At 40.4% G+C, this 26,079-nt stretch overlaps 2 protein-coding genes across 5 annotated transcripts in view; one reads left to right on the top strand and one right to left on the bottom strand.

Annotated features, from left to right (window-relative positions):
• LOC136751310 (cohesin subunit SA-2) overlaps positions 1-24,594 on the top strand; it is a 32,066-nt gene extending 7,472 nt beyond the window's left edge. For both annotated transcript variants that reach the window (XM_066706802.1, XM_066706803.1), the window contains exons 11-32: positions 407-530; positions 1,579-1,677; positions 2,958-3,037; positions 3,756-3,863; positions 4,333-4,450; positions 4,668-4,785; positions 4,874-4,977; positions 5,430-5,522; positions 5,623-5,712; positions 6,399-6,602; positions 7,324-7,400; positions 7,873-7,960; positions 8,231-8,311; positions 11,095-11,187; positions 11,971-12,145; positions 13,941-14,080; positions 15,603-15,704; positions 18,721-18,875; positions 19,545-19,673; positions 20,373-20,578; positions 20,823-20,934; positions 22,375-24,594. In XM_066706802.1, coding sequence (XP_066562899.1) covers positions 407-530; positions 1,579-1,677; positions 2,958-3,037; positions 3,756-3,863; positions 4,333-4,450; positions 4,668-4,785; positions 4,874-4,977; positions 5,430-5,522; positions 5,623-5,712; positions 6,399-6,602; positions 7,324-7,400; positions 7,873-7,960; positions 8,231-8,311; positions 11,095-11,187; positions 11,971-12,145; positions 13,941-14,080; positions 15,603-15,704; positions 18,721-18,875; positions 19,545-19,673; positions 20,373-20,578; positions 20,823-20,934; positions 22,375-22,510 — 2,632 coding nt within the window. In that variant the 3' untranslated portion in view covers positions 22,511-24,594. The remainder of the gene's footprint in view (positions 1-406; positions 531-1,578; positions 1,678-2,957; positions 3,038-3,755; positions 3,864-4,332; positions 4,451-4,667; positions 4,786-4,873; positions 4,978-5,429; positions 5,523-5,622; positions 5,713-6,398; positions 6,603-7,323; positions 7,401-7,872; positions 7,961-8,230; positions 8,312-11,094; positions 11,188-11,970; positions 12,146-13,940; positions 14,081-15,602; positions 15,705-18,720; positions 18,876-19,544; positions 19,674-20,372; positions 20,579-20,822; positions 20,935-22,374) is intronic.
• Positions 24,595-24,635: 41 nt separating this feature from the next.
• Positions 24,636-26,079, bottom strand: part of ppp2r3b (protein phosphatase 2, regulatory subunit B'', beta) — a 29,197-nt gene continuing 27,753 nt past the window's right edge. For all 3 annotated transcript variants that reach the window (XM_066706804.1, XM_066706805.1, XM_066706806.1), the window contains one exon: positions 24,636-25,845. In XM_066706804.1, coding sequence (XP_066562901.1) covers positions 25,701-25,845 — 145 coding nt within the window. In that variant the 3' untranslated portion in view covers positions 24,636-25,700. The remainder of the gene's footprint in view (positions 25,846-26,079) is intronic.

Genomic DNA, 26,079 nt, shown 5'->3' with positions numbered 1-26,079 from the left:
TAGTTATTGTTCTAAAGCAGAAATAAAATATAAATCAATATCAAATGAGTACAATTGATTGCAAAGGAATTGTTTTCTACACAAGAATATGAACAGCACGCTCAGCTATTTTTGTATCTTTTTTTTTTTATACAGCATCTACAGAGATTTGCTGAAAAACTGTAACAAAAAGACACGCATTTATGGATTGCAGTTGCATTGCAGTTTGGAAGTATTTTAAATCTGGAAACTATATTGAGTTTAAAAAAGAACAAATGTTGCATTCCAGGAATGTACTGTCATGTTCTGTCTTCAGGGGAGTTATATTTGCAGGCTTTTTGTGTTTCATTAACTGACCATCAACTGCTTGTGATTTTCGATTATGACTTTGCTGCTTTCTGAATAATTTTCTGTTTCCGTTTCCTAGTGACGTGATTACAGAAATCCGAAGCATTTGCATGGAAGAGCTTGGAGTCTGGATGAGATTGTACAGCCCGGTGTTCCTAAACGACAGCTACCTAAAGTACATTGGATGGATGCTACATGACAAGGTCAGCTGACAAATCCTCAGAACATTAAACTAAAACATCAAGACTTAACCGCTCCTTCACTTCCCAGCTCAGTGATGCATTCAGGAGAACGGATTTAGAACCGGGATAGTCGGTGTTCATACAAATACAAACCAAATCAACCGGCTGAGTCAGCGTTTCCTATGCATTTAATTTCCAAATGCCGATTCCGAGTTAGCCCTTCTCCCAAAAAGTTGGATGCTTTGCAAAATGTATCCATTTGTTCCTGCCTTTGGGCTCAATTATTAGTTTAACCAGGCATGAGTAACGAGGAGCCTTTGGATATTAAGGGGCCTCTGTGAGTGACAGGAGGCCCTCGAGCAACAAAGTTTCCAGCGAGTCATGTCACACTGTCACAAATAATGAAAGCCTCAGATATTAATGGTTGGCTATTATTGTCGTGAAACTATTAATAAAAACGCCACCGTGGTGCCAACACGTACTTGTTGTTCGGCAAAAGTGGCAGGAAGGAGACATGGCTGTGGTTTATAAGACACAAAACTTTTCAAATACATATGATTAGACTGTTTAAAAGGAAAAAAAAACTACTTGGCATTAGTCAGGAAGGAATGTTCTGGTTGATGTTCTTTTAACATCCAGCATTCAGGGTTTTATTTAGGTTGAGATTTTCCTTCTAAATGTAAAGAAGTCACCTCAATTTACATGTTGAGTTTTTTATTTTCTAACGTCTAATAGAGCTGTTTCACCACCTGAGTTTACACCTCATCCTCCAATTTAAAACTTAATTAATTGTTATCAGTTTAAGACATGGCATCTCCAATTGATTGGGCTGTTAATAATAATGGAAAAGCAAAAATGATCAGCACTACTGCCCTACAGTTACCATGTAATTAAGCGTTTGCGTCCGACACGACATTCAAACTAGGACAAACAAACAAACTGCACACACTGCCTGCAAAAGCTTACTTTATCTCTTGTCATGTAAATCCAAAATCAGGAGCTTGTTTTCCCCATCCTCTCCCCAAATCTCAGTGCACTGATTTTCTAAAAAACACACTTTTAATTCTAGCAACCAGATGTCCGTCTGAAGTGTCTGCTGGGATTAAAGGCACTCTATTCAGATGCACTTCTGGCTTCAAAGTTGGACCTCTTCACCAGTCGGTTTAAGGTAATTCATGTTTGGTTTGTCTTCTCCTTTTTAAAGGATCTTGGTTTGCGTGCCATTACTGAGTTTACTTTTGAGTTTGTTGTCAGCAAGAAGTGCAGGCTGCAGGAATTTGGAGACTTTTTTTTTTTTTTTTATCTAATGGTCCTGCGTTTAAAAAACAGAAAGATGCCTAAAGTTGAACAGTCTCCAAGTGCTAAGCGGCATTCTTCGGCGGAAAAGCATTTAACCGTTTTGGCGCGTGTAAGGTGTTGTCAAAGTTGATGGCAGTATACAGAAGGCCAACCCATTACTGGTGAATTAATGAATGTCAGTTTGTTAAGCTCCCTGAGGTTTGCCTCGGGCTGTGCAACCCCTCCATTCGGTCATTAACCACAGGGAGCGGACTGCGCCCTTGCATTTCATTACTTAAATAACAGAGTGCCTGGAGCACAGAATAGATTGGAACACTTCTGCTAGAATAAACATGGAGAAACCACGCCGGTGTGTGATTCTGCGGTTTTTAAAGAGAACATGAAGTGAAAAGACATCCTGGTGCCACAAGAATCTTCTGCAGTTTAGAGAGGCTTTGGAAATACTTTTTTAAGGCTCTGGTAAAGGCTTTGTTAAAGCCTCTTGCAAGCTTACTGTCTTTACAGGCCATTTTACTTCTGCTGTGACCCAGTCAATGGGACACATGTTCACCTGTTGCAGAAAGCACCCTCACAAAGCGGCCACATTTATCCTAACCCTGCGGTGACACATTTAATGGTGGTTCTTAAAATGCAGGGGATGTTATTAAAACCACCTACTGGCAACTGTCATAACAATATATACAGTACATATATGAAGAATATATGTCCAGGCATACTAAATGAAGAGGCCTTGACACAGGAGTAATACAACCACGGAATAAAAAACCCTGTACAAAGCACAACAGAAACAGGTTTGGCCTTGTGCATCAGGCAGAATCTCATACATAGTTTATAACAACACTGAACTGTTTGAGATTAGACACTATTTCCACGGCTTTCCAATGACTGTTATGCTGTTTTTGAGGGAGCTTTGTTGAAATTAGTATAGCAACGGAAGGAAATTATTTTGGGGGGAAATAAGTCTGCTGTCCTACCTACTTTTTCAGCATTTCAAAACTTGGTTATATATCTAGCGACAATAATGGCGAAATGTAATGAGCAGGGAAAGATTAAAGCATTTATTTTTTTATTTGTTTGTTTTGTGATGGATTTGGCCTGTGGATATATATTTTTTTTTTTCTTCCAAATTGCTTTCATTTATTCTTCCAGGAAAGAATGGTTTCTATGACTTTGGACAAGGACCATGAAGTAGCTGTGCAAGCTATGAAGCTGTTGACCATCATATCTCAGTGAGTCTGAGTTTGTATCATTGCTCTGGTCACTTTATTTAGGATATGCCCAGCTCTACCCGGCTTTCTTCTGACTGTGTTAAACTAGCTTTGTGTCCCCAGAGATACAGATACTGATACATCCATCTTCTCACAGCTTTCAAGTGAAAGAATAGCAGGCTCTCTAAAGCTCTTTTAGGTTTCTGTGACTTGGATTTCCACTATTAAGAAACCCATAAATGAGTTATTTTTCACAAGAAGCTAATTCTGAAAGGAAACACTGGCCTTTCTCAAATGTGTTACACCTAAGGTTTTTTGTTAAATTTTACACATAACAGCATTTCTTTAGTATTCCCAATAGCTTAACACACTATTTAATGTTTTATTTTTGTGAAGTGTAATGCTTTACTCAAATATACCAGTTTATTTTCTGAGGACTTTGTATTTTCCACAGATTTATTTATCTATGTGTGCAGGCTAGGGCTCAGTTTCCCTTTAAGAAGCTGTTTGTTTCAGAGTCTGATAATCCAAACCAGGGCACAAATCTTAAGAGGACTTTTTTTTTTAGGTTTGGTGAGTTTTTTAAGTCTTGTTTGCTTCGGGGCAATTGGTGTTGGGCAGCATGCTGTGAATTGTAGTTATTGTCCTGGACGTGGACATGCTTTAGCTTAACCTAACGAGGTGTCGAAACCTTGGTTTAAACCCCAGCTGAAATTACATGTGAGACTGTCTTTTGCAGGAGCTGTGAAGATGTGTTGACTGCTGAAGATTGTAAACACATGTATCAGTTTGTTTACGCCTCCCATAGGCCCCTGGCTGCTACTGCGGGGGAGTTTGTGTACAAGAAGTAAGTTGGAAAATTTAACCTCTGAATGGAATTGCATGGAAAGTTCGAGAAAATGTCATGACTGGAGGACAGAAAACTTACCTGGGAGATTTGATGACCTCTGATTAGTTTAATTGATCATCGATTTCTGCTATTTTATCTTTTGCCCAAGTGCTGTTTATACAGCTGTTCTGGCCTTGTGTGCCGTGCAGAATATGACAAATTATATGTAGATATAGTAGGACTGCTAAAAATGCGACTATTTTAGTGAGTATGAATATAAATGTGGCATGGTGCCACAATCAAATACAACTTTTAAACACTTGGAGAGAGAGAGAGAGCAAGCGATGTATAGCTTTAAAATGCTGTCCGAAATACACCAGCAGGAGAGATCACACACACAGTCACATTAGTTTGCACTGCGACCGTACGCGGTGAAATGTGAATGTTGTCTTCGTAAATGCAGCTGACATGCTCCTCTGCTCCCCAGACTGCTCTGTCCCCCTGAACAACAGGAGAAGGAAGACGGGTTGTCAGAGCAGGATGAGCGACGGATCCTCAATGCTGCAAGAATCCGAACCCTCATCCAGTTCTTCAAGGACAGTGAGGTGAGAGGCCGCACCTTCTCACCCCGCAGCATTCATACATGTCCAAACTGTGGTAGCCTTAGACATAATGCAGACACCACTTTCTGTATTTAAAGACATGTTCTAGTCATCAGCTTGCTTGTGGGCATATCTTTACCTCCCAACCCCGGCACTGTGCTCCTATAGCACAGTGCCGTGATTGTGTCTGTGAGGAATGACCCCAGGTGTATGCTCTCAGCTCCATCAGCACGTGGCCTATTTGGTGGACAGCCTGTGGGACTCGGCCGCCTCTCTGCTGAAGGACTGGGACTTCCTAACTGCCCTGCTCATGGAAGAGACGTCTCCTCAGGAGACAGGTCAGTGCGCCCTTTTATCCTCATGACGAACGAGACATTGTCAGGGGAGGGCGGTGTAGCTGATCTGTCCTCTATGTTCCTGCCCCAGGTCTGACCCGTGCCCAGGAGTCTACTGTCATCGAGGTGCTACTGGCCTGTGTGCGCCAGGCTGCCGAGGGGCCCCCCCAAGCTGGGAGAGGAACGGGGAAGAAGGTCAGTGCTGATTTTAAAGCATCGCCCAATAGACTTGGATCCCAGAGAACGCCCCTAATTGAATCAATGGCACATTAAACTAGACCCTTAATTTAATTTAATTTAGTTTTCATTCAATTAAGAATTCAACACTGTTTGCAGCATATAGCCCAGCCACTAACACGTGATCTTGGAAATTAAATTAAAAACACCCCGAGTTATTTAAATTTAGATTTTTTTTTTACACTTTGTAAATTATGGAGAGAGCTTTTATGGATTTCCATTTCTATGTATAAAGAGTTGTGCAGGACTGGACTAGACAATCCGATCTGCTAAAATCTGAATTTTTCAGCATGGCTTATGTCTTGCTTTCGTACCCCATTCCTCTGTGTTGTAGAGCAAGGGTTGAAACGGTAAGTTGTGAATAAGAAATGGCACTCACTTGCCTTACCCGACGGCTCCTTGTGTCCCAGGTGATCACGGCTAAAGAAAGGAAGCAGCAGATGGACGACTGCATACGACTCACTGAGCACTTCATTGTGACGCTTCCTGGGCTTCTTAAAAAGGTACCATGTTCTCACATCTGTCTCAGTACATTTTCAAACTAGACTAATAGGCCAGATGTAGGATTTAAAACCTTTTTCTTTTCTATTCTTAATTCTGTAGTATTCGGAGGATGCTGAAAAGGTGACACATTTCCTTAAAATACCTCAGTATTTCCATGTGGAGGCCTCTGACACCGGGCATTTTGAGAAGGTAAGCTGAATTATTGATTACGATTTTAAATGGGTTTTACAGAAATTACTTTAACCCGTCTGGAGAAGACCATCTGTCAAAAGTAAAGTCTCCCAGTGGTTAACTATCAGCTTAGTATCACAGAGATTGAAATTCATTTTTTTTTTTTTGGTTGTTGTGTGCCTAGTTATCGTGAGTTATGATTACATGGCACTGATGAGAGCTGTCAGAGAGACGTGCTGCAGAGACTTGGCTCACCTTGTTAGGATGCCCAGTGTTCCTTCTGAGGGGAATGGTGGGATTCAACAGCTTTGCAGACTACCATTTTTTGACTCGTATTCCTTGGCCATGTTTGCTCTTGTTAAATTAATGAAAAAGATAAGTGTATGAGAGAGCTCATATAAGAACATACAGCCTTAAGAAGTATGCTCCAAATATAAGGTAATAGATGGGGAGTCTATTTCTTAGGATGATTCCTGTATTAACAAATACAAACCTGATCCTACAGAACAGTAGAAACAGTGTTGACAACAGCAGAAATTAGACACACTGTCTGAGTGTCTAACCCTAACCTTTTTTATTTTAGATATATATATATAAACTTGGAGCTGACTTAACTATTTTCCAGGAAAAAATATCTCCCCCGTTCTCAAGCGATATCCTTTTTTTAGACCACACTGAGACTGAGACACTGACTTGCCTTGCAGCACCTGCCTGCCTTGCTGACCCAGATCAGCACTGTTCTAGAGCAGCACACGGACTCCGGGGTCCTTGAGGCCGGTTCCAGAACATTCCAGAGCTTGTGCTGTGAGGACATGGCTGCTCACCAGCTCTCCACCTCCTCCAGGGACCAGCTGATCGACCAGTGGGTGTACAGCCTCCACAAACTGCTGGGAGACTTACCAGAAGAGGTAGTTCATGGAGTCTTTTTCATTTTCAGACACCCAAAACAAGTGTGAACTTCCTTGTATTTAAAAGCAATGATACCTCATAGGATCCTGTAATCTCTCTTGGAAATCACCTGTTTGTTTTTAAAATAATCCAGAGAGCATCCTTTTAGAGGAAAGCGCAGCAAGGTTTCATAATACTAATTTAAAAACAGACCTGGTCAAATGTACTCTCTGGTCTGTGTGATCTATTGATTTCACTCCCTATAATTGATTTAATAATTGTGTGTTTTTTAAACCCCTGGAGTTTTGCAGTTCAGTATTACAAATATTTAGTGATTGCAATTTTTGTTTTTTTGGTTTGAAACTCAATTAACAATTGATCACACACATATTTCTAAACAGAAGAGGCAGCAAGATGGAATATAATTGAGGTCTGTATCATATAATATGAATACAGAATGCCTTTGAACAGTCCTCTTTCTTTTGTTGTTCAAGTTGTATGTCAAGCATCCCAACCTTTGCATGATACCCATGTCAGAGCTTGATCTTTATGACCCCTTAAAATAGGGTGCTGTAAGGGATATCCCCATGTGGTTTTATAGTGTGTGTGTGTGTGTGTGTGTGTGTGTGTGTGTGTGTGTGTGTGTGTGTGCGCTTTTTGATCTTTTACCCTTCACATTACATTTCCAGAAGGATCTTTTGCTATTTTAATTAAAGCGACCTGCTCTTGTCTTCCTGTCAGGGTCTGAACCTCGCAGCTGATGATGAGAAGACCTGCCACATTTTAGCGACACTAAAAAGAGTTGCTGCCTTTCACAAGTAGGAACCACTGTACTTTACTGTAGAGTGTCTGTGTGTTTTCCATTTGCCTGTCTGTCCGCACTGAGGGTTATTACAGGGGTAGTCAAGCCCAGACATGGTAGTTCCATTCACCATCACAGAACTTTAGATTTTTCTGATTTTATTTTCTGGGCATCCCTGAGCAAGTTTCTAGACTGGGAGTCTGTTTGTTATCAATTTAATATAGAAAAGCCAAGGGAAATGTGTTCCTTTAAGGGCTGAAAACTACAGATATTTGCACCAAAGGATCTCTGAATGACTGAACTCACCAAAACACCTACTTAACTGATAATACAATGTTTCCAAGTCTGTTTAAATTGATGGGTTGTGGGTGGCCTATACGCTGGATCTCCAGGAGCGGGGCTGGCCTACCCTAGACTATGGGACAGATAGGTATGAAACCAAATATTCCTCATGAGTTTTTGTCTTTTTGTCTCACTGTGCCCTGTAGTGCTCATGACCTTTCCAAATGGAGGCTGTACGATCCTGTTTCTGGACTCCTGAGCCTCGAGGTCCAGCACGGAGGGCTTCCAGACCAGGTATACCAAGAGACTGATTCTCCAAAGTGGGTAAAGAGTTTACTAGTGAGTAAGGGCAGTACATATTGGTATTGGATTTCTGAAAATGGCTGCAAAAGTTAAATCAGAAAACTGCAAAGTGTAATAAACAGAGTTCAAACTCAGTCACCAGAAAATCATTGAGCAAAGCAGGCCCTAACGGGGGGCAAGCGGTGTCTTTATGTACATTTAACATTCCCTTTTGTGTAGCTGCTTCTTACACAAGAATACTGTTTTTGTTTTTCACAACAGATCGTGGTCCACTCTTTACAGTGCGTCTGCTATGCCGTTCTTTGGCAGCAAAACACAAGCGGGGAAGGGGTTCCTAGCAGGGTATGTCACACCGAAAGCCTTCTTACCCCATTGTCTGAAATCGTGTTATATCGAATTTGCTTTGGCCTCTCAGTTATTAATAGTCGGCAAACCATTTTTGTTAGAGCTAATATGCAGGAAAAAAAATCTGCTCTGCAATGGTTAATTGTTAATGTATCCAATTTCACTAATTACAACAATTATTTTAAGCTTCCTTAAAAGATGCAGTGTATTTACACAGGTATGAAAAACCATGTGGGCTAGGTTTCATTATGCATCAATCATTTGGTCTGTATGTAATGCTTAGGAAAATGCAAAATTCACATAAAATGTCAGAAAACTATTTTAATTATGCATCCTTACAAATTGTTGTAAAAAAGGGTTTGGGTATTTTAGCAAATAGGAGCATGTACAGGATGTACTGTAATATAAACTGTTAAATAGTTTGGAAAGATTTTGAAGATGGGATTTTTTACTTATAGAAAAGGTTAAAATTAAAACCAAAAAGGTAAAATAATCAACTGATTTAGATTGGCAGACAAGATGGTTTTTATGCAGTGAAGATCGGAGGGAAAGTTTAAAAATGCTATAAATGCGCTCAGCTTTGTGTTTAAACTTTCAAAACCATTTATATCCAAATTCTCATTGTATGGGATTGCGTTATATTGGAATATTATATATATTTGTTTGTAATGCAATTATTGAATGCTTTTGGAAAAGCTTTTGTATCCAAAGTCATCTTTGATATGTTTTTAAGAGCAAATCACGAGTTTCCAAGAAATAGTTTTGTTGTAGGCACGTTAAGTATGTCCCATGCTTGTGACACAGAAGTCACTCTGGCTTCTGTTCTTTCCTTTCATCGTTCATTCCCTGCAGAGTGTTTTGACTTCCCATTAACGGCCTGCACTTGTGTAGCGGAGATGCACTTTGAACACTGCTGTCTGTCTGTCTGACGACCTTCGAAGCTGCTGGAAAGAATGCCTTTCTCCAAACCTGGATGTAATGGGAGATCCTGCCTCTCGCCGCCATTGTGGCATTTTCCCAGCAGCTGTGAGTGGTGACAGACAGACAGCAGCCTCTGGGACACTCTGCAGGAACACAGTGACGACAACTTGAAAGTAAATGAACCGCAGTTACTTATGTAAGCTTAAAACCGCGTCGGGATGTGGACAATGGAATGGAAAAGATGAACGTGGTCAGCACATAGAGGAACACTTGTCCATGTAGAAAGACTTCCAGCAGGTTCCAGGACTGAGTGCAAAGGGGTTTTGGAGTTGACCTCTCTGTATTGTATTGCCTGATCACAATGCAGCAATTGCAATATTTGCATGCACACACACACAAGATTAAGGCTCAAAGATTCAATCTCTGGAGTTGTTCATGGTGACCTTTAGCGTTTTTAAATAAGAAAAATCGACAACCCGAGCAGGAAAACTAATTTGAAAACAATTAAAAGCAGCCCTCCAAAAGTTATGGATTGAGTTGATTTTTTATAAATAACTGTCTCTCTAATGTCCATACACTTTGCATCTCAAGTCATGAAATTGGAGTCCTCCCTCGTAATAATATCTTCTGCTGCTCTTCATTGATCTTTGACATTCCGTAAATGAAATATTGAAGGCGATTATGAATACGCGGGTACAAAAAAAGAAAAACTACTAATTTTTATGCAAGTGGATGGCAGTTTGTGTCAGAGAATTTTGTTTCATCAATAATTGACAACGTGAACAGTAATTTCAGGCAGCAGCCATGAATTTGTTGTAATCTGCAATTCTAATACCGTTGGCATTTGACTCTAATGGTAAGCTGATTTCAAATGAAAAGATACATTCAGCAGAAAAACAGCGAGACGTGTGATTAAAATGAATCACGCTGATGAAATTAACAGGACGGCGCTGCACAATCATTGAAATGCTGAAAATGACTGTCCCCGGCCCCCGATCGGCATTATAATTTTTTACATAGATTTACATTACGAAGAATATCAACACAAAGGTAAATGTGCTTTCATTACCCCGGACGAGATTAAATGCTTGGTTATGTTACCTGCCAGTATCTCAAGTCTGCACTTTTTACTTATTAATCCCAGTTTATCTTTTCCTAGGTGCTTACCATTTGCAATTCCTGCACTTTCACTCTCCCACAATAACACACTGTCAGCTTCCCTTCTCAACGGGCAATCTTCCTTACAGTAAGAAGTGTAAAAGTAAACTTATGGCCAGCTTCACCTAATTCAAAACCAGCCAGTTTACTCCAAGAGGGCAATATTTAGCCAAGAACATAGTTCCCCGAGATCTTCCGTCAGCTGCTGAATTATGCCATGAGAACAATCTAAATTTGTGTTGCGTCCAGGGGCTGAAACATTAATATTGAGCTTGGCAATTGAGTCAGACAATTTAAAGTGTTTCCGAGGACAGTGAAAGAAACCTTATCCTTGAACTTGGCTGTAGAACCCATTCACTCCTCACATCTATAAAGCAAGAACAAGGGCTCCCATCTGTACATATGGTATAGGATCAATAGATAAGTTCACCACCAACTCAAACCTCTTTATTGCTGAATCAAAGGCCTCCATCTTGTTATTGACTACTTACTGTGGATAAATTCTATACAGGACATTACACACAAGTGCTATTTTAATTAAAGCAATAAAACAGGGATGAGCGTCTCATAAAAAGGTGATAAGCATCAGTGTTGCTCACCTTTGGTAGCTTTAGAGCTCTTCGGAGGTTGTTATCCATTCTTTCACTGGAAATACTTAATTTTATGTATTGTACTATGTTTTGATGTGGCTGTGCTTTCAGGAGAGGGCGCTCGCTCAGAGGAACCAATTGCGGAGTTTTTGTGAGAAGTGCCAACGTTGCCTGTCCCACAGTCACCCTGCCGTTAAGGAACAGGTACATTCATTCCTTTTTCTGATCAGAAAACAAAACTTTCCCGAAGCTCATGTGCCTGGTTGCTTTTTTGTTATTTTGTATTATTGTTTTTGTGAAGGTTATCATTGTTTCACTTTAATTTCCTTCAGGGAAACCGTGATGTGTCATGTGCTCGTGTTTATTCTTTATTTCTGGTCTAGAATAAGCACATTTCTCCTATTGCTCTGTAACGCCAGGGAAGGTGACAATTGAAGGTGTCCATGCATTGTACGTGAATGATTTCTGATACATTTTTGGTTAATACAGATCCTTATTCCCTTGAACTGTGCTCAAGATCCACAGTAGCACTGCTGGATATTTAGCATTACACCAAGCATATTTCCAATTCTCTTTACTTAGATTTCATGGTGTGGGCTTTAGTTCTGGAACATGTTAAACTAAAGTGCAGATGCTTAAAACCTTTTTCTGTGCAGGCGATTTACAGTGTCTTTTTAAGGGGGGAAATAAAATGGACTCCTCCAGACAAGATCCAAACTAAGCATTCCTCTGAGGCTCTTAAAGGTTCACACTCCCTCTATCTGCAGTCAATAAACTATGTATGTAAAAATCTAGGCCGAATCAATAATTGGGAAAATCTGAAAAGTCCTCATTGATAAGTTAGTAGAGTTTCACAATTGGTATTTATTACACCTAAACGAATCCCTGCATAACATTGTCCCATAGGCAGGGTGCGGAAAAACCTTAGAGTGAAGCTGTTTTTAAATAGATATGTTTTGAAAAAATCCATGTGAAAAATCTTTGCAGGCTTTCTTGTCCCTGTGTGACGTACTGACCGCCCACAGCTACCAGCTGCTGGTGATGGAGCATACGGGCGCGGCGCCACTCCTCTACACCCCTGACCCCAAGCTCCAAAAGGCACTTATCTCCTTCGTCCAAGAGCACGTGTTCACCGGCACAGACCACGAAAACCATGGGAAAGGTGAGCTTTCCTGAGCTTTCCTGAGCTATGATTTACTGGTTACTGGACGCGAATGATTCAAAGCTCTTTCCTAACCAGCAGATGGCACTCTTATTGTGTAAATGGAGTTGCAGTGAGAAGCCACTCAAGGCTTCCCTCATCTTGCACAACCGGGCTTACTCAAGCGCAGACAGTAAGAGATTCTCCACACGGATTAAAAAGAAAGGAAATGTTATAAGAGTGAGCCCTCCCTTAACACTAGTGTTGTTGTCAGTTATTTTCCCACTGCCTTTCTGCACCCAAGTCTCAATTGTGAGCATTTGTTTTAACTCCCTGCAGAATACACAAGGCCAGACAACCATATACAGTTTCTGTGTCCAGGCAGATCATTCATCCGTGTCAGGATTCTGTACTTTATACGTTTAGGAACTCCTGGGTGCTAGCTTTGCAAAGAGTGTTGCTCCATCTGCATCTTATTGAGCAGGAGGGACGTATCAGCACTGCCACTGTTGTTTTACATCTGAATACTGGTTGTTCTACTGTATGGCCCTGTACACTGTTTGAGCACCTTGGATTGGTTCCCATCATCCTTGTTTGCCTGCCCCAGCAATCATTCACTCATTAATTGTCCTGTACTTAACAAACCAATCTGGGGTGCTATTTAATGTCACTGAATGCAAAAAGAACTGTACTAGCTGTATCTGAGACTAAAACTCTGTCTCATGATCAGGATATCCAACAATACTACGGACCTTCCGCTAGGTGGCAGTCCTGATCCCTGGGACAGACAAAGGGGCTGAGCCAGACTTTTAAAAGGGTGTTTGTAAAATTGTTCTGCATCTAAAGAAGTTACAAAGCACACCATTTATTAAACCACTAAAGCTAAAGTACACTTAGGACAAGAGCAACACTGGCTAAAAGAGACATGTCAGTGCACTGTCAATTTACAGTATATCATGAATATGGAATTGATAAGAATTAAATTATTAACACACTATCTCAATGCATTATTGTTATCATTTTAATTATTAACTTGGCTGCTGCCTCTATCCTGTCCCAGGCATTACAAGCAGGCCAGAACAAATGGCCACACAAGAACACATGATACTGTGAAGGACATTGGGGGGAAAAGTAAAAAAAAAAAAGTTAAAGGGTATACATTTGTGAAGCTTGGTACCAATTGGAACCAGACATGAACCGCAGAATCAGGTCACAGGTTTTACAAATTGCGTTTTAATAGTCTCATTCGCATTCATTCACTGCTTGCAGTGGAAATGTGAAATGTACAAACAGGAATTGGGCTGCTAACGAGTATACAATGAACAAACTGAGCCTAACCATTTAACCCATCCCTAATGTTGTGCGCTTCAAAATTCCACCTAGGCAATGTTCTGCATTAGCTCATAATGGCCCTGTTGGCATTCCCCTGTGTTTCAAAACCGGGAATTAAATGTGTTATTGGACCGGCCGCATGAAAGAGTAATAAAACTGCAATCCGCAAATTATACAATTGCACTGAGTTTCGAGGGGAACAAAGTAACAGTTATTTCATTTAGGAGATGTTGTGACTTTGCTGCGCAGGGGTGGCATGGGAAATGCAGGAATTACAAAAAAAAAAAAAAATCTAAGTGGTTAGAGCTGTTGCCTTTATGAAAAACTTTATTAACTCCAGTTCACCTTCAGAAGTATTGCATTAGCTCTGTGATTGCCATGTTTTAAACAGTTAGGTTGTAATAATAGAAGTGTATTACACATTTGGTCTACAAAACAACTCTCTCTCTCTCTCCCCCCCCCTCTTATTTTTGTGTACTCGCAGCCACTGAGAGCGATGCAGGAGCCAATAAGTTGGATGACCTGCACAGGAAAAGGAATTTGCTGGCAGCCTACTGTAAACTGATCGTGAACAGTGTGCTGGAGATGAGCACGGCAGCGGAGATATTCAAACATTACATGAAGGTAAGCACTGCATAGCACATCTATTGGATGGTGAGAAATGCCATTTTATAAAAAAAAAAAAAAAAAATTAAGCCCAAGAAGCCTTGGTCTATATTACAGTGAGATATCCCTCTGCATTAAGGGACTGTATCTGTACACAACACCAAGCACAAACTGGATCAGGCACAAACTCATTCAAATCCAGCAACTTGGTTCTGGTAAATCGTGCAGATGGTACATAATGACACGGTTACATGTGAAAAGGTATTGTTTATTAATATGTTAACTGCTTAACTAACTGAAATGAGTCTAAATGGACTTTAACAGCTATTATTATTAATATATTTGCATTATGATTTCACATCATCCATATGGGACATATTAAGACACACCTGTGTTCACCCTTAAAATGAGCTAAAGTTCAGGAATATATTGTGAGCTGCACTATCCAGCAGATCCAAAGTCTAAGTTTTGTCTGCCTTCTGTCCAGTTGTTGCTGTTGTGGCGTTAGAAGTGCTTTATACTGATGCACTGGCGGTTGGTTTGAAGAGCAAACAAGAAGTCAAGGCTGGTAGTTGGTAGTGCAGTGAAAGCCGACTAGGGCTCCTGGAGGCCCAGCGGATTGTACAGCTCAAGTCTCGAGAGGGAAGAGGAGCTTATGCTGAACAGTGCCGAGGACACAGCTCCCGTCGAAGCCCTGCTTGAACAGCTGGCGCGAGGGGATTTGTCATGATTGCTGTTTTATTGGAACTTTAAATACGAGTTTAGTAAGTCAGCCACTCTCCCAGGGTCATTTGCATGTCATGTACTTTTGTATCGAGCAGTGTTTCAATTTTTTCTTTAACCCAAGGACATGCACTGTAAATCCTATTGTATTGAGCATTACATAAGAGCAGCCTTATCGAGAGGAAGCAACAACCTTGGAAAATGCAGAAGTGACTTTGGTTATTCTGAGAAAAGACAGACAGAAAACGAGCGACTGTAATTTGTTAAAACACCCCAGGAGTTCTGTGACATGGGTCTGCTCTCTGATTTGAGCCTGTCTGTGATTATAGGCTGACAGAATCCCCTCCACCCCACACTGTCTGTTTCTTATAAGCAAAATATAGGCTGGCCAAGGTTTCCCCGCCAATGACTGTGTTGTAGCAAATCTGTTGTACCAGACAGCCACAGCACAGAACAGTGACTTTGAGCTTTTATCTGCTCCACTTTCCTTACTTCACAAACAATATCCAGCAAAACAAAAGCAACAAAATCAAGGTGAGTAAACCATATTTTCGTATCTTTTCATTATATGGTGTCTTGGCAGTTTGTACTCACAACTAACTACACAAGATAAGAAAATGTGTGGAAATGGGCATTTTACTAAAATCCCTATAAAAGAAAAGAAAAACAACACTGATTCAAACCACAAAAGTTACAAGCTGAATGGCATCTCCCCTCATTCTACACTTCAAATGCTGAATAAAATAAATAAATAACTGTTTTAGTTTGATCAGCATATCAACTCATTGTCCTCCTCGTTTCCCTTGTGTTCCCGCAGTACTACAATGATTTTGGAGACATCATTAAAGAGACTCTGAGCAGGACCAGGCAGATGGACAAAATCGAAAGTGCCAGGGCTCTGGTGCTTTGCCTGCAGCAGGTATGCAGAATGCAGACCCCGCTGCCAAAAGACACGTATCTGACACTCCGCCGAGACACATCTGCTAAGCCTCCCCCCGTTCTCCGGTCAGATAAAGACGTGTGCCAAATATTCCAATGCACCCCCCCCCCCTTCCTTCTCCACATCTACAAAGCGGCCTCAGAGCCTGTCATCACTTCTGCAGACCATTGAGATGTCACAGCTCCCAGCTTGTGACAAAACATTCCATTAATACAACCCAGAGGCCTTTAATAATGGCGTTCTGGACCAGTGCTATCTTGGCCATGTTAAAGGGAGCAGAAAACAACTGGGAATGGGGGAAACATTCATAGCACCCTTTTTTTTCACCCCCAGCAGTTTTTTATTCACTATTGTTAGCTTGTTTTTCAGTTTTCTTTCTTTTTTGTGTGTCTTTTGTCAACCTTGGTTCAGTAAACCAGTACCAGGCATCCCAGCATGCTTCTCTTCCAGACCAGTCAGGCATTCTATTAAGAATAGCTCCCTAATAGTTGAATTGATGTCTGTTTTTGTCTATTAAATAATTCACTTGCTTAGTATTATTGTTATTATACATTTCTTAGCAGATGCCTTTATCCAGAGTCTTACGGTTTGCAAAGCATTGCCAAGTACAGTAAATACAGTAAACTTGCATCCTAGTGCAAACAGGCTAACACGAGTACAAAACATCATAGGGTTAGGGTAGTCACAAGTACAAAAGTAGATGCAAAAGTAATTGGGATCACAGAAGAGCACATCAGTTCAGAAATGTATCCGAATGCTGAGCTGTCCAGGATATGTTGACTGTGGTATTGTAGGTAAAGGCTGATAGATGTGTAAACAGATTGTGTTGAGCAGTCGCCGGAAGGTGGTCAGGGACTGTGGTCTTGACTTTGTTGCCTAGCCAAAACATGCAAGACATCTTTTTTATATAAAGAGTCAGGACCCTGCATACACCGCTGAGAGTGCAGATGCAACTAATAACTCTTCACAAAGTGCTCATGAATGTGCAAGTTCTAGGTGGGAGAATTATTGATAGGGTGTTTTGTAAGTGACAGGAAATGTTTGTTGTGTTTAAGGGGCCTCTGCTTTTTCTGCTATTTTACTATGCTGTAAAATAGCAACTTATCATCCTGCTTCTATAAAAAAAGACATCAAGTATTATACATGATAACCTAGTTATGGACACTTTTATCGAACATCCGAACGTTATTCATTCACATGTATTAAACGAGTATTCAGATTTTTTATTAAAAAATACACTCACCTAAAGGATTATTAGGAACACCTGTTCAATTTCTCATTAATGCAATTATCTAACCAACCAATCACATGGCAGTTGCTTCAATGCATTTAGGGGTGTGGTCCTGGTCAAGACAATCTCCTGAACTCCAAACTGAATGTCTGAATGGGAAAGAAAGGTGATTTAAGCAATTTTGAGCGTGGCATGGTTGTTGGTGCCAGACGGGCCGGTCTGAGTATTTCACAATCTGCTCAGTTACTGGGATTTTCACGCACAACCATTTCTAGGGTTTACAAAGAATGGTGTGAAAAGGGAAAAACATCCAGTATGCGGCAGTCCTGTGGGCGAAAATGCCTTGTTGATGCTAGAGGTCAGAGGAGAATGGGCCGACTGATTCAAGCTGATAGAAGAGCAACTTTGACTGAAATAACCACTCGTTACAACCGAGGTATGCAGCAAAGCATTTGTGAAGCCACAACACGTACAACCTTGAGGCAGATGGGCTACAACAGCAGAAGACCCCACCGGGTACCACTCATCTCCACTACAAATAGGAAAAAGAGGCTACAATTTGCACAAGCTCACCAAAATTGGACAGTTGAAGACTGGAAAAATGTTGCCTGGTCTGATGAGTCTCGATTTCTGTTGAGACATTCAGATGGTAGAGTCAGAATTTGGCGTAAACAGAATGAGAACATGGATCCATCATGCCTTGTTACCACTGTGCAGGCTGGTGGTGGTGGTGTAATGGTGTGGGGGATGTTTTCTTGGCACACTTTAGGCCCCTTAGTGCCAATTGGGCATCGTTTAAATGCCACGGCCTACCTGAGCATTGTTTCTGACCATGTCCATCCCTTTATGACCACCATGTACCCATCCTCTGATGGCTACTTCCAGCAGGATAATGCACCATGTCACAAAGGTCGAATCATTTCAAATTGGTTTCTTGAACATGACAATGAGTTCACTGTACTAAACTGGCCCCCACAGTCACCAGATCTCAACCCAATAGAGCATCTTTGGGATGTGGTGGAACGGGAGCTTCGTGCCCTGGATGTGCATCCCACAAATCTCCATCAACTGCAAGATGCTATCCTATCAATATGGGCCAACATTTCTAAAGAATGCTTTCAGCACCTTGTTGAATCAATGCCACGTAGAATTAAGGCAGTTCTGAAGGCGAAAGGGGGTCAAACACAGTATTAGTATGGTGTTCCTAATAATCCTTTAGGTGAGTGTATATGAATAAAGGTTTTCAAAAATATGGTCAGTGGCAATTATTTGCGATTATATTTAACATGCATTGAGGAAAAAACACATTTAAATACAAATATGTATGGCAATGAAATGAAGTGTGACTATCTAAATTTTGCACTCCCCAAATTCCAAAAATTAACTACAGTGTTGCATTTAATTTATTTTACAGGAAAGTACTTAATAAACACGTTTTAGTATACATTAAATTTAATAAAGCACAGCTTTGGTGGAAAATAAAGAATGTAGCTTCATTGTTATTTTTGACAATAATTTGTTATCATTTTCCCTCTCCTTCATGTTCAATAAATTGATCTCAGATGGAATTTGCTTATGTTTTGGAATCATTTAAGAAATGGGGATCTATATATAAGTATTTGCAATGTCTTGGCATTGATATTGCATTGTACCTAACTTGCAGAACAGTCCATACATCACCTGCATCAGATGGAGCTCTTCAGCTCTCTTCAGCTTTCATACGATCCCAGACACCTCTGATGTAATGTTGTCTGTGGTCCTCAGCTGTTCCTGAGGTTGAAGCAGGAGCAGGACAGCGGCAAAGTCTGCAGCTCCTCCATTCAGACCTTCAGCAGCATCAAGGAGCTGGCCCGGCGCTTCTCCCTGACCTTTGGCTGGGACCAGATCAAGTCCCGCGAGTCTATCGCCATGATACACAGGCAAGCTTCTCCCACATGCACTGTATTCATCAGCTCAGCCGTACAGCAACAACAAACCTCTAGCTTCAACACAGGAGGGGGGTTGTCTTATAGGTCTCCCTGAATTCCGCAGAATCTCAACAATGGGAAAGGAAGTTCGTTTTTCATCAGTGTATGATGTCATGTGTCCAATACAGGAACTCTGGTCCTGAAGGGTTCACAGGTGTTTGTTTCTGATGGTCTCTAAATTACTGTATTTTTCCAGTTATTTGATGAATAAAATGCAGACTGACAAAAACTTGCCAGACTGGGGCTCTCTATGATGCTTGATCTAACCTTACTTACATTCTACTCTAAAACAATCCCTAATTGTGATGGTTTTGAGAAATCCTTTGTCCCTCTGAGATTGTCTGCTATCCTGTTTTGAAATAATTCGCCATGTGGCTGGGTACGCTGCTCCAGTAAAGCGCTCTTAAGATCCTTTTAGGATTAAGGGCGGCTGATCTCCAAATTCCAAATCATGCTTGAAGAAGACAAAATAAAGACAAAATGTAGTAAAATTGCTACAGACCTCAAAAGATATCCACTAGAGTCAGTGGCTGAGGTAGCAACACCGCAAGACCCTTAGACCCCGTGTTTTAAAAGCCTCACATAGCAGGCAGTGTTAACCTGTTTCTGTTGCTCTTTCAGGGACGGTATAGAATTTGTGTTCAGGGGGTTTGTGCAGACCGGAGAGAGGCACTCCCCTCCCTACATCTCTTACCTCACCATCCTCAGCGAGTTCTCCAGCAAACTGCTGAGGCCCGACAAAAAGACAGTGTAAGTCACTCCAACATTGGGACGAGAGGGTCAAACCCAACAGCCCTGTGCCAGGAAGTCCTTTTAGTCCTTTCAGTAGGGCGGCTGTATGACTCCATAGGCCCCAGGGCAATTTCACATAGGAAGGGGGAGTTTTTTAGTTGGCCTTAAACTGAGACGAGCAAATTAACACCTTTCCCAAGATAAATGTTAATGCTAATTTGCCATGCTCGGCAAACGGGAAATAATGTTAATTATTTCTGCCCTCGAGCAGCTGAGCAAAGTTACTGAATTGATGGGAGAAAAGCTACACATAAGCAATTTATAAATTAACAAAAGTAAATACTGACTTTAATGTATATATCATTTGGCAAACATACAATATATATATATATATAAAAGAAAAACTCCTAAGCCTATATTCTGTGTATTTATTGATGCACAGGGTAAGTAAGCACCAATATTTAGTTCAGCAATGGGGCAATGCTCATTTTTTGAACCCTGCTCATCTCAAATGAGTGCCGGGCTGTCCTGTCATTTAATCTCTTGAGATCCTCACAGTGCGGGAATGTGAGACCCATCTTAGACCGGCGTGAGTTGCCCATGTAAATCAGGTTTTTAGATCATGGCGGAAATCTTTCGTTGTTAAGGTTGGGAATTCTAAAAGACTGACGCCAGAAAACCTCTCTCTGTCTCCCTGTTGCCGTCGGACCTCCTCAGGTACAGTTACCTGCAGCGCTACGCTGGTGAGCACACGGTCAACAACCGGGAGGACTGCTGGCTGCCCCTCATCTACTACAGAGCGTCTCTGCTGGCCACGGCCGAGGGAGAAGACTGCTGTTCCTACATCAGCACCGACACCTTCAAACAGCCTTCCGTCGCCAACCGCTCCCGCTCGCCCTCGCTCCGACACGTGGCCTCTGACGGTGCGCAGACTTGGGCCGCAGCAATTCATTATTTAATTAATTTATATATTTTTAAGCGCACGATGTGGAGCTTTTTTTTTTTACTGAAGACTTAAAATGAATACTGCTCCGGTACAATCAAAAACAAAAAATGTCCCTTCCTGTATTTCCCCTCCGAAAACAATGATATTGCAAATCGTAACATTGGTCTTTTGTACTTTTTTAAATCATGTTCAAAGTTGTATTTGCACTTTCTACTTTGCAGGAGAAATGCATAGTACCTCTTCCCTGGCCTGCAAGACCCCTCATGTTAAAATCCCACCACAGCTCGCGTCCACAGAGATTAAAGGGAAGAAATCCCACAGAACCAGTGAAAAGTAAGAAAAGTGTTGTAATACATACAAGTAAGATGTATACATCATAGATGATAAACTTATGTGTACTGAAGTGGCTCATGTATTGTTTCTGTTTCTTAGAAATATCTGTTTTGACCAGACTTGGGTTCAAATCCATTTGCAAATACTGGTCTTCTCTTTGTCTTTTACATAGTATATGATTTTTTTTACCTTTTTATTTATAATGTGTACATTCATGTTTATAGTGAAGCTGTTACCCTTGTAGCATATGTAAAACATTGTATATTCCTGATTATTAAACCATGGTCCTTGACCTTGTAAGTGACCCAATACTACCCTGATATAATGCAAATTTGTATATGACACGGTAAAGCAACAATGGTTTTGAAAGTCAAAACACAAAGCTGAGTGCATTTACAGCATTTCTAAACTCTCCCCCGATCTTCACTGCATAAAGAAAAGTATTGTCTGCAAGTTTTAGTTATATCATTGACAGTTTAAATCCATTGATTACTTTTACCTTTTTGGCTTCAGTTTAACCTATTCTATAAGTAAAAACTCCCATCTTCAGAATGTTTTCAAACCTATTTAATAGATAACAGTTCATATTACTTAAAAAATCTGCATATAACATAGTTGGCTAAGTGACAAAGTAGTCCATGCTTCTATTTGCTAAAATACCCAATTCCTTTTTTACATTTTTGAATGAAGTGTAATCACTTTCCGTTTATTTATTTTTTTGTGGCTTTTGCATTTTCCTCAGCATTACAGTGGAAACAATTGATGTATGAATAAGCCAAGTCCACATGGTTGCATTAAGCAGAGTTTAGTTCCAGTGTTGCTGGTACACTGTATCTTTTAAGTAAGCCTATACCATAATTGTTGTAATTAAAGGAGATCCAATTTAACCATTGTAGAACACATTTATTTACTGCTTACACAGTGTTAGCTCTAACAGAAATGATTTGCTGACTATTCATAGTGGAAATGCTCGAGGCCAAAGCAAGTTCGATACAATGTGGTTTCACTTGTAACGGGAATAGTTTTTGGCTCCTGAGGACCGCGTTAAGTCAGGGTAATAATAATAATTAACAGTATAATGGTAATGATGATGATTATACATTTAACATTGTATTTCCCTCTATTCATCAATGTGAGACCTAAGCACTCCTCGACCAACTCAATCCAAATCAGCTAACCTGCTTCTGAACTTCGTCTTTGAAGGTGACAATTTCAAAACAGTTCAAGGGCATTATGAGCCCTGACTGAGTGGATTGGATGGTACTTAGCAGGGCTGTGAATAGAAGGGCTGGCCTTCCAAATACAAATACAAATACAATGTTTAAAGTATACGAAGAGCATTTGCAAATGCGTTTGACCCCCAAGTCTGAATCCTTTGCGGTGCTTCCTAATCTGGCCGCACCGTAACTGTATCCCATATGTATGCTATTTCCCGAGCAGTCGAGACGAGAAGAGAGATGGAGACGGGACTCTGAGGATCAGACCTCTGCCGGAGGCCGCCCTGCCAGACCAGGGCCAGTGCGGCCCCACGACGGACGATGTGGACATCGACACGGTGGACGTTGAGTTGACATGACCTTGCAGTCGTGCTCTGAGAAGGCTGTGTTGGCATTTCACCTCCCTCCCCTTTGTCTAGAGAGAGCGGTTGAAGCTCAGAGGAAGATCAGAAGCCTGAGAGACTGTTTGGAGTACGGGTTGGTTAACGCACACTATATCCAGATACTGTCAACTCCACTAGAGGTTCTCGCACTTCCTGAATGACATACCTCTTTATGCACTCTGACAGGTAGTGACTTCATCAAGGAATTTTGCCAAACTAAGCTCCTAATTTATTTTTCCTTCCAAAGTTTTTCCTTTCCTCCTCCTGTGTATTCATAACCAGAGCCAGTGCTGCAGGTACCTTCATTAAGTGCTTTCACAGCGTTGTTGAGTTATATAATAGCATTTTTGTAAAGGAAAAACTATGGAACAAGTTCAGATAAAATCATGAACAAGAGGCATGACCCAGCGCACATCCTCCCTTTCGTTCCGATTGCACCGCTGTCTTACTGAGAGCTAGGGTTCACTCCTTCGTAGCTGATTGCAGAGGTAGGCTAGCATGGTCTGGACACAGGGAGAATATAGGGATCAGTACAGTCCCTGAACAAGGGAGGCTTGCAGGTGGACCACGACTTCAAACACTCCATTACAAAGACTGTAGGGTAGATTATAGAAAGAATCTTAATACTGTAGCACTTCGTTAATACTGTAACCTAATTTACGTCTGTATTCAGTTTCAATGCACGTCTTTGGTTGCACTACTCTTTATGAAGGTGTTTCTTGTTAACCCACCTGATTTATGTTTCCATTCTAATTTCCTGATCAGCATATGTTGTTCCTGTGTAATTTATTTTCTATTCTAATAGTTGGTTTAAATTATTTTTTAAATGTGTATCTTTTGATTTAGTTTGTTTTTTGTGTGGTGTGTTAGATGCAACATTTGTCTTTCGATGTGAAGTCAGGACTGGCACCAAGCCATGGGAGTATAAATTACTTCTCATGTGTAGATGGGTTTAATGTCTGTTCTGTGTATCTATCTATCCCTTGTGAAGCTGCCAACACCAGTCTAGACCTTTCAGCAGAATTGAAGAATGTAAAGTAATAATGGGATCCACATTTTACAATCCTTGTTTGGGTTCAGGTTTCGATTTAAAAAATGCTTCAGACCAACTCACTGGATGCACGGTTGGCACAGATCAATTTACAACTCTTAGTAAATCAGTCACCTTCCAGAAATCAAGGATTCAGGTTTTCTCAGTCCATGATAAAACCCAATAATCAATTTACAGTAATTCTAGAGCTGTCCATCTTTACTGATCTATATATAAACATACATCCTATTCTCAAGCCTTATCCACAATACCTGCTTGACATTTTCAATACCTCCACTGGTGCGGCAGATGCTAAAGATATCAAATTGGATGTGGAGCATGTTTAACAAAGCGAGGGCCCGTGCTGTATGTTTTGGTACTTACTGTTGACATGTTTATTTTGATGGAACATACTGTATTTTACTTTTGCAATACAGACATTTCCCATGGTAGCCATTAACACTGCACCAGAAGCTGATGCCAAGACTTTTCACTTGTATTTCATTACCTGTAACTGTTCTAAATACACTATTTAAACTGTGGTGTCAGGAAAAGTAATTGTACTTGACTTTAATTTAAGAACTGTGTACTGGCATCTGTATGGAGGTGAACCAGAGTGTAAATGTAGCTTTGAAATCCCACACCAATAGTTGCTGGACTGTTAATATATACATGTGTATAATGTAATTACAATCTATAATTCATTCATGTTTATGGCAGCTCCTTTTATAAGTGGTGGTTTGCATTATTAATGTTAGATCAACTTTAAATACAAAATTGGTATGGGATAGTAAGACACGTCTTGAGTGAGAACATGTGCAATGTGCCAGTTTTCTTGCTAATTTAAAATGGTTATTTCGTTGCTCAAATATTCCACCAGTGTTAGATCCAGTATAAAGCTACAGTGTACAGTAGATAGATATGTTGGATGTTTGAGAAGAAACGTGTTAAAGATTGATGGAATTTGGCTATATTTTTTATACCTTCCATTATGTGCATCCCTTTGCTTCAATAAAAAGACTTTCAAAGACTACTTGTAAAATGTGTGTAATTAGATGCTCTGAGATCTACTTTATTTTGAGAGAGAGACTTTATTTAAAATGAACAAGATAATATACAAACATTTTCAAATTGGTTCCTTTTTTCCTGAATTAAAGTACAATGTCAAATCTTAAAGTACTTCTGCAGATAGAAAAACCATTAACAGTATTTCAGCATTACACAACTTTTTTTTTTTACACTGCACACACAAAATAACAAATATTTACATCTATATAATTTATAAGAATAGCTGTTCTACAAAAGTTTGATACAGTAAAAAATGAAAAATTGAGACACTGATAAATACATTATATATTACAAGGCACAGAAATATTTTGTATAAGGTCAAATGCATAGGTGTGAAACATGTTGATAGGCACCCGGATAACCCTTAAGAATCTGAAACATCCATTATTCTCCTGAAGTTATGCAAAGATAAATGCGTTGGTTAATTAGATTGGTTATCATCTCTGGAATGTTGAATTCATCCAATTCTAAGAAATGACAAATGTATTGCTTTTTGTACTTAGTGCACAGTCAATAGTTCAAGTGTATTTCAGTGTCTAAGCGTTTTAAGTTCCAGTGTAGCAAATTGTATTGCTTTTTTGAAGCAGGAAACAGATTTGGTTCTCTGTTATAGTCTGTGCGTATGCCAGTCACTATTTTCTCTCACACACACACACACAACAATTTGCATAATAAATACTAGAAGCATTCCTATTTACAAATAAAACAGCATTCAAAACTACTGGCCAATCAAAACTCTTCCAGTCTATAAATTGTTTGCAGGAACAAATTTATGTATACAGTTGGTCTGTCTGGTTGAACAGCAATGTGAAAACAATGAGGCTTTCAGTTCACTGCAGAGAGCTCTATGGATGTAAGGTACATTAGACAAAAACGGGAAAGATGCTTATTACTGTGACAGTGTTTGGATACTCCAGGTCAATGTTTCCTGTTCCCGTGGTTACGTGCAAACAGCCTACAGCTACACACTCGGTGAAACGGTTTTAGTATTCAATTACATGAGTTTTAAATGCGGCTATGACAGCCCTGCTGCCCATAGCCGGTAGTGTCCAAAATACCTCCACGTGGTCATTCAAAATCATCCTCGTACTCGTACTCGTCCAGGCCCAGGCTGGAGTGAGGGTTGGGGATTTCGAAGAAGTGCCTCTTTTCCGATCGCAGGCTCAGTTCGTTCGAGATCTGATGGTCTATGGGATCAATGGCATTTTCGTATCTAAAAAGGCAAAAACATAGTCCACCATTAAGACTGAAATCCATCATAATATAGCGTTGGGCTCCCGAGCTTAGTGAGCCTACATTTTATTACCAATTTCAAATAATAAACCCCATATTCCCACATTTCCCTGCTGAATAGAATCCTCCCTGGACCCTTGTTTCAGAATAACGTTTAGTACTAGGTGTTGAAAACTCCAGCAGAGGCACCATTCAGCTCATTAGATCAAGTGCA

The sequence above is a fragment of the Amia ocellicauda genome, chromosome 6 (assembly GCF_036373705.1).
Source record: "Amia ocellicauda isolate fAmiCal2 chromosome 6, fAmiCal2.hap1, whole genome shotgun sequence".
Lineage (NCBI taxonomy): Eukaryota > Metazoa > Chordata > Actinopteri > Amiiformes > Amiidae > Amia > Amia ocellicauda.
Note: the sequence above shows the minus strand (reverse complement) of the source record. Positions and strands in the feature narration are given on the sequence as shown.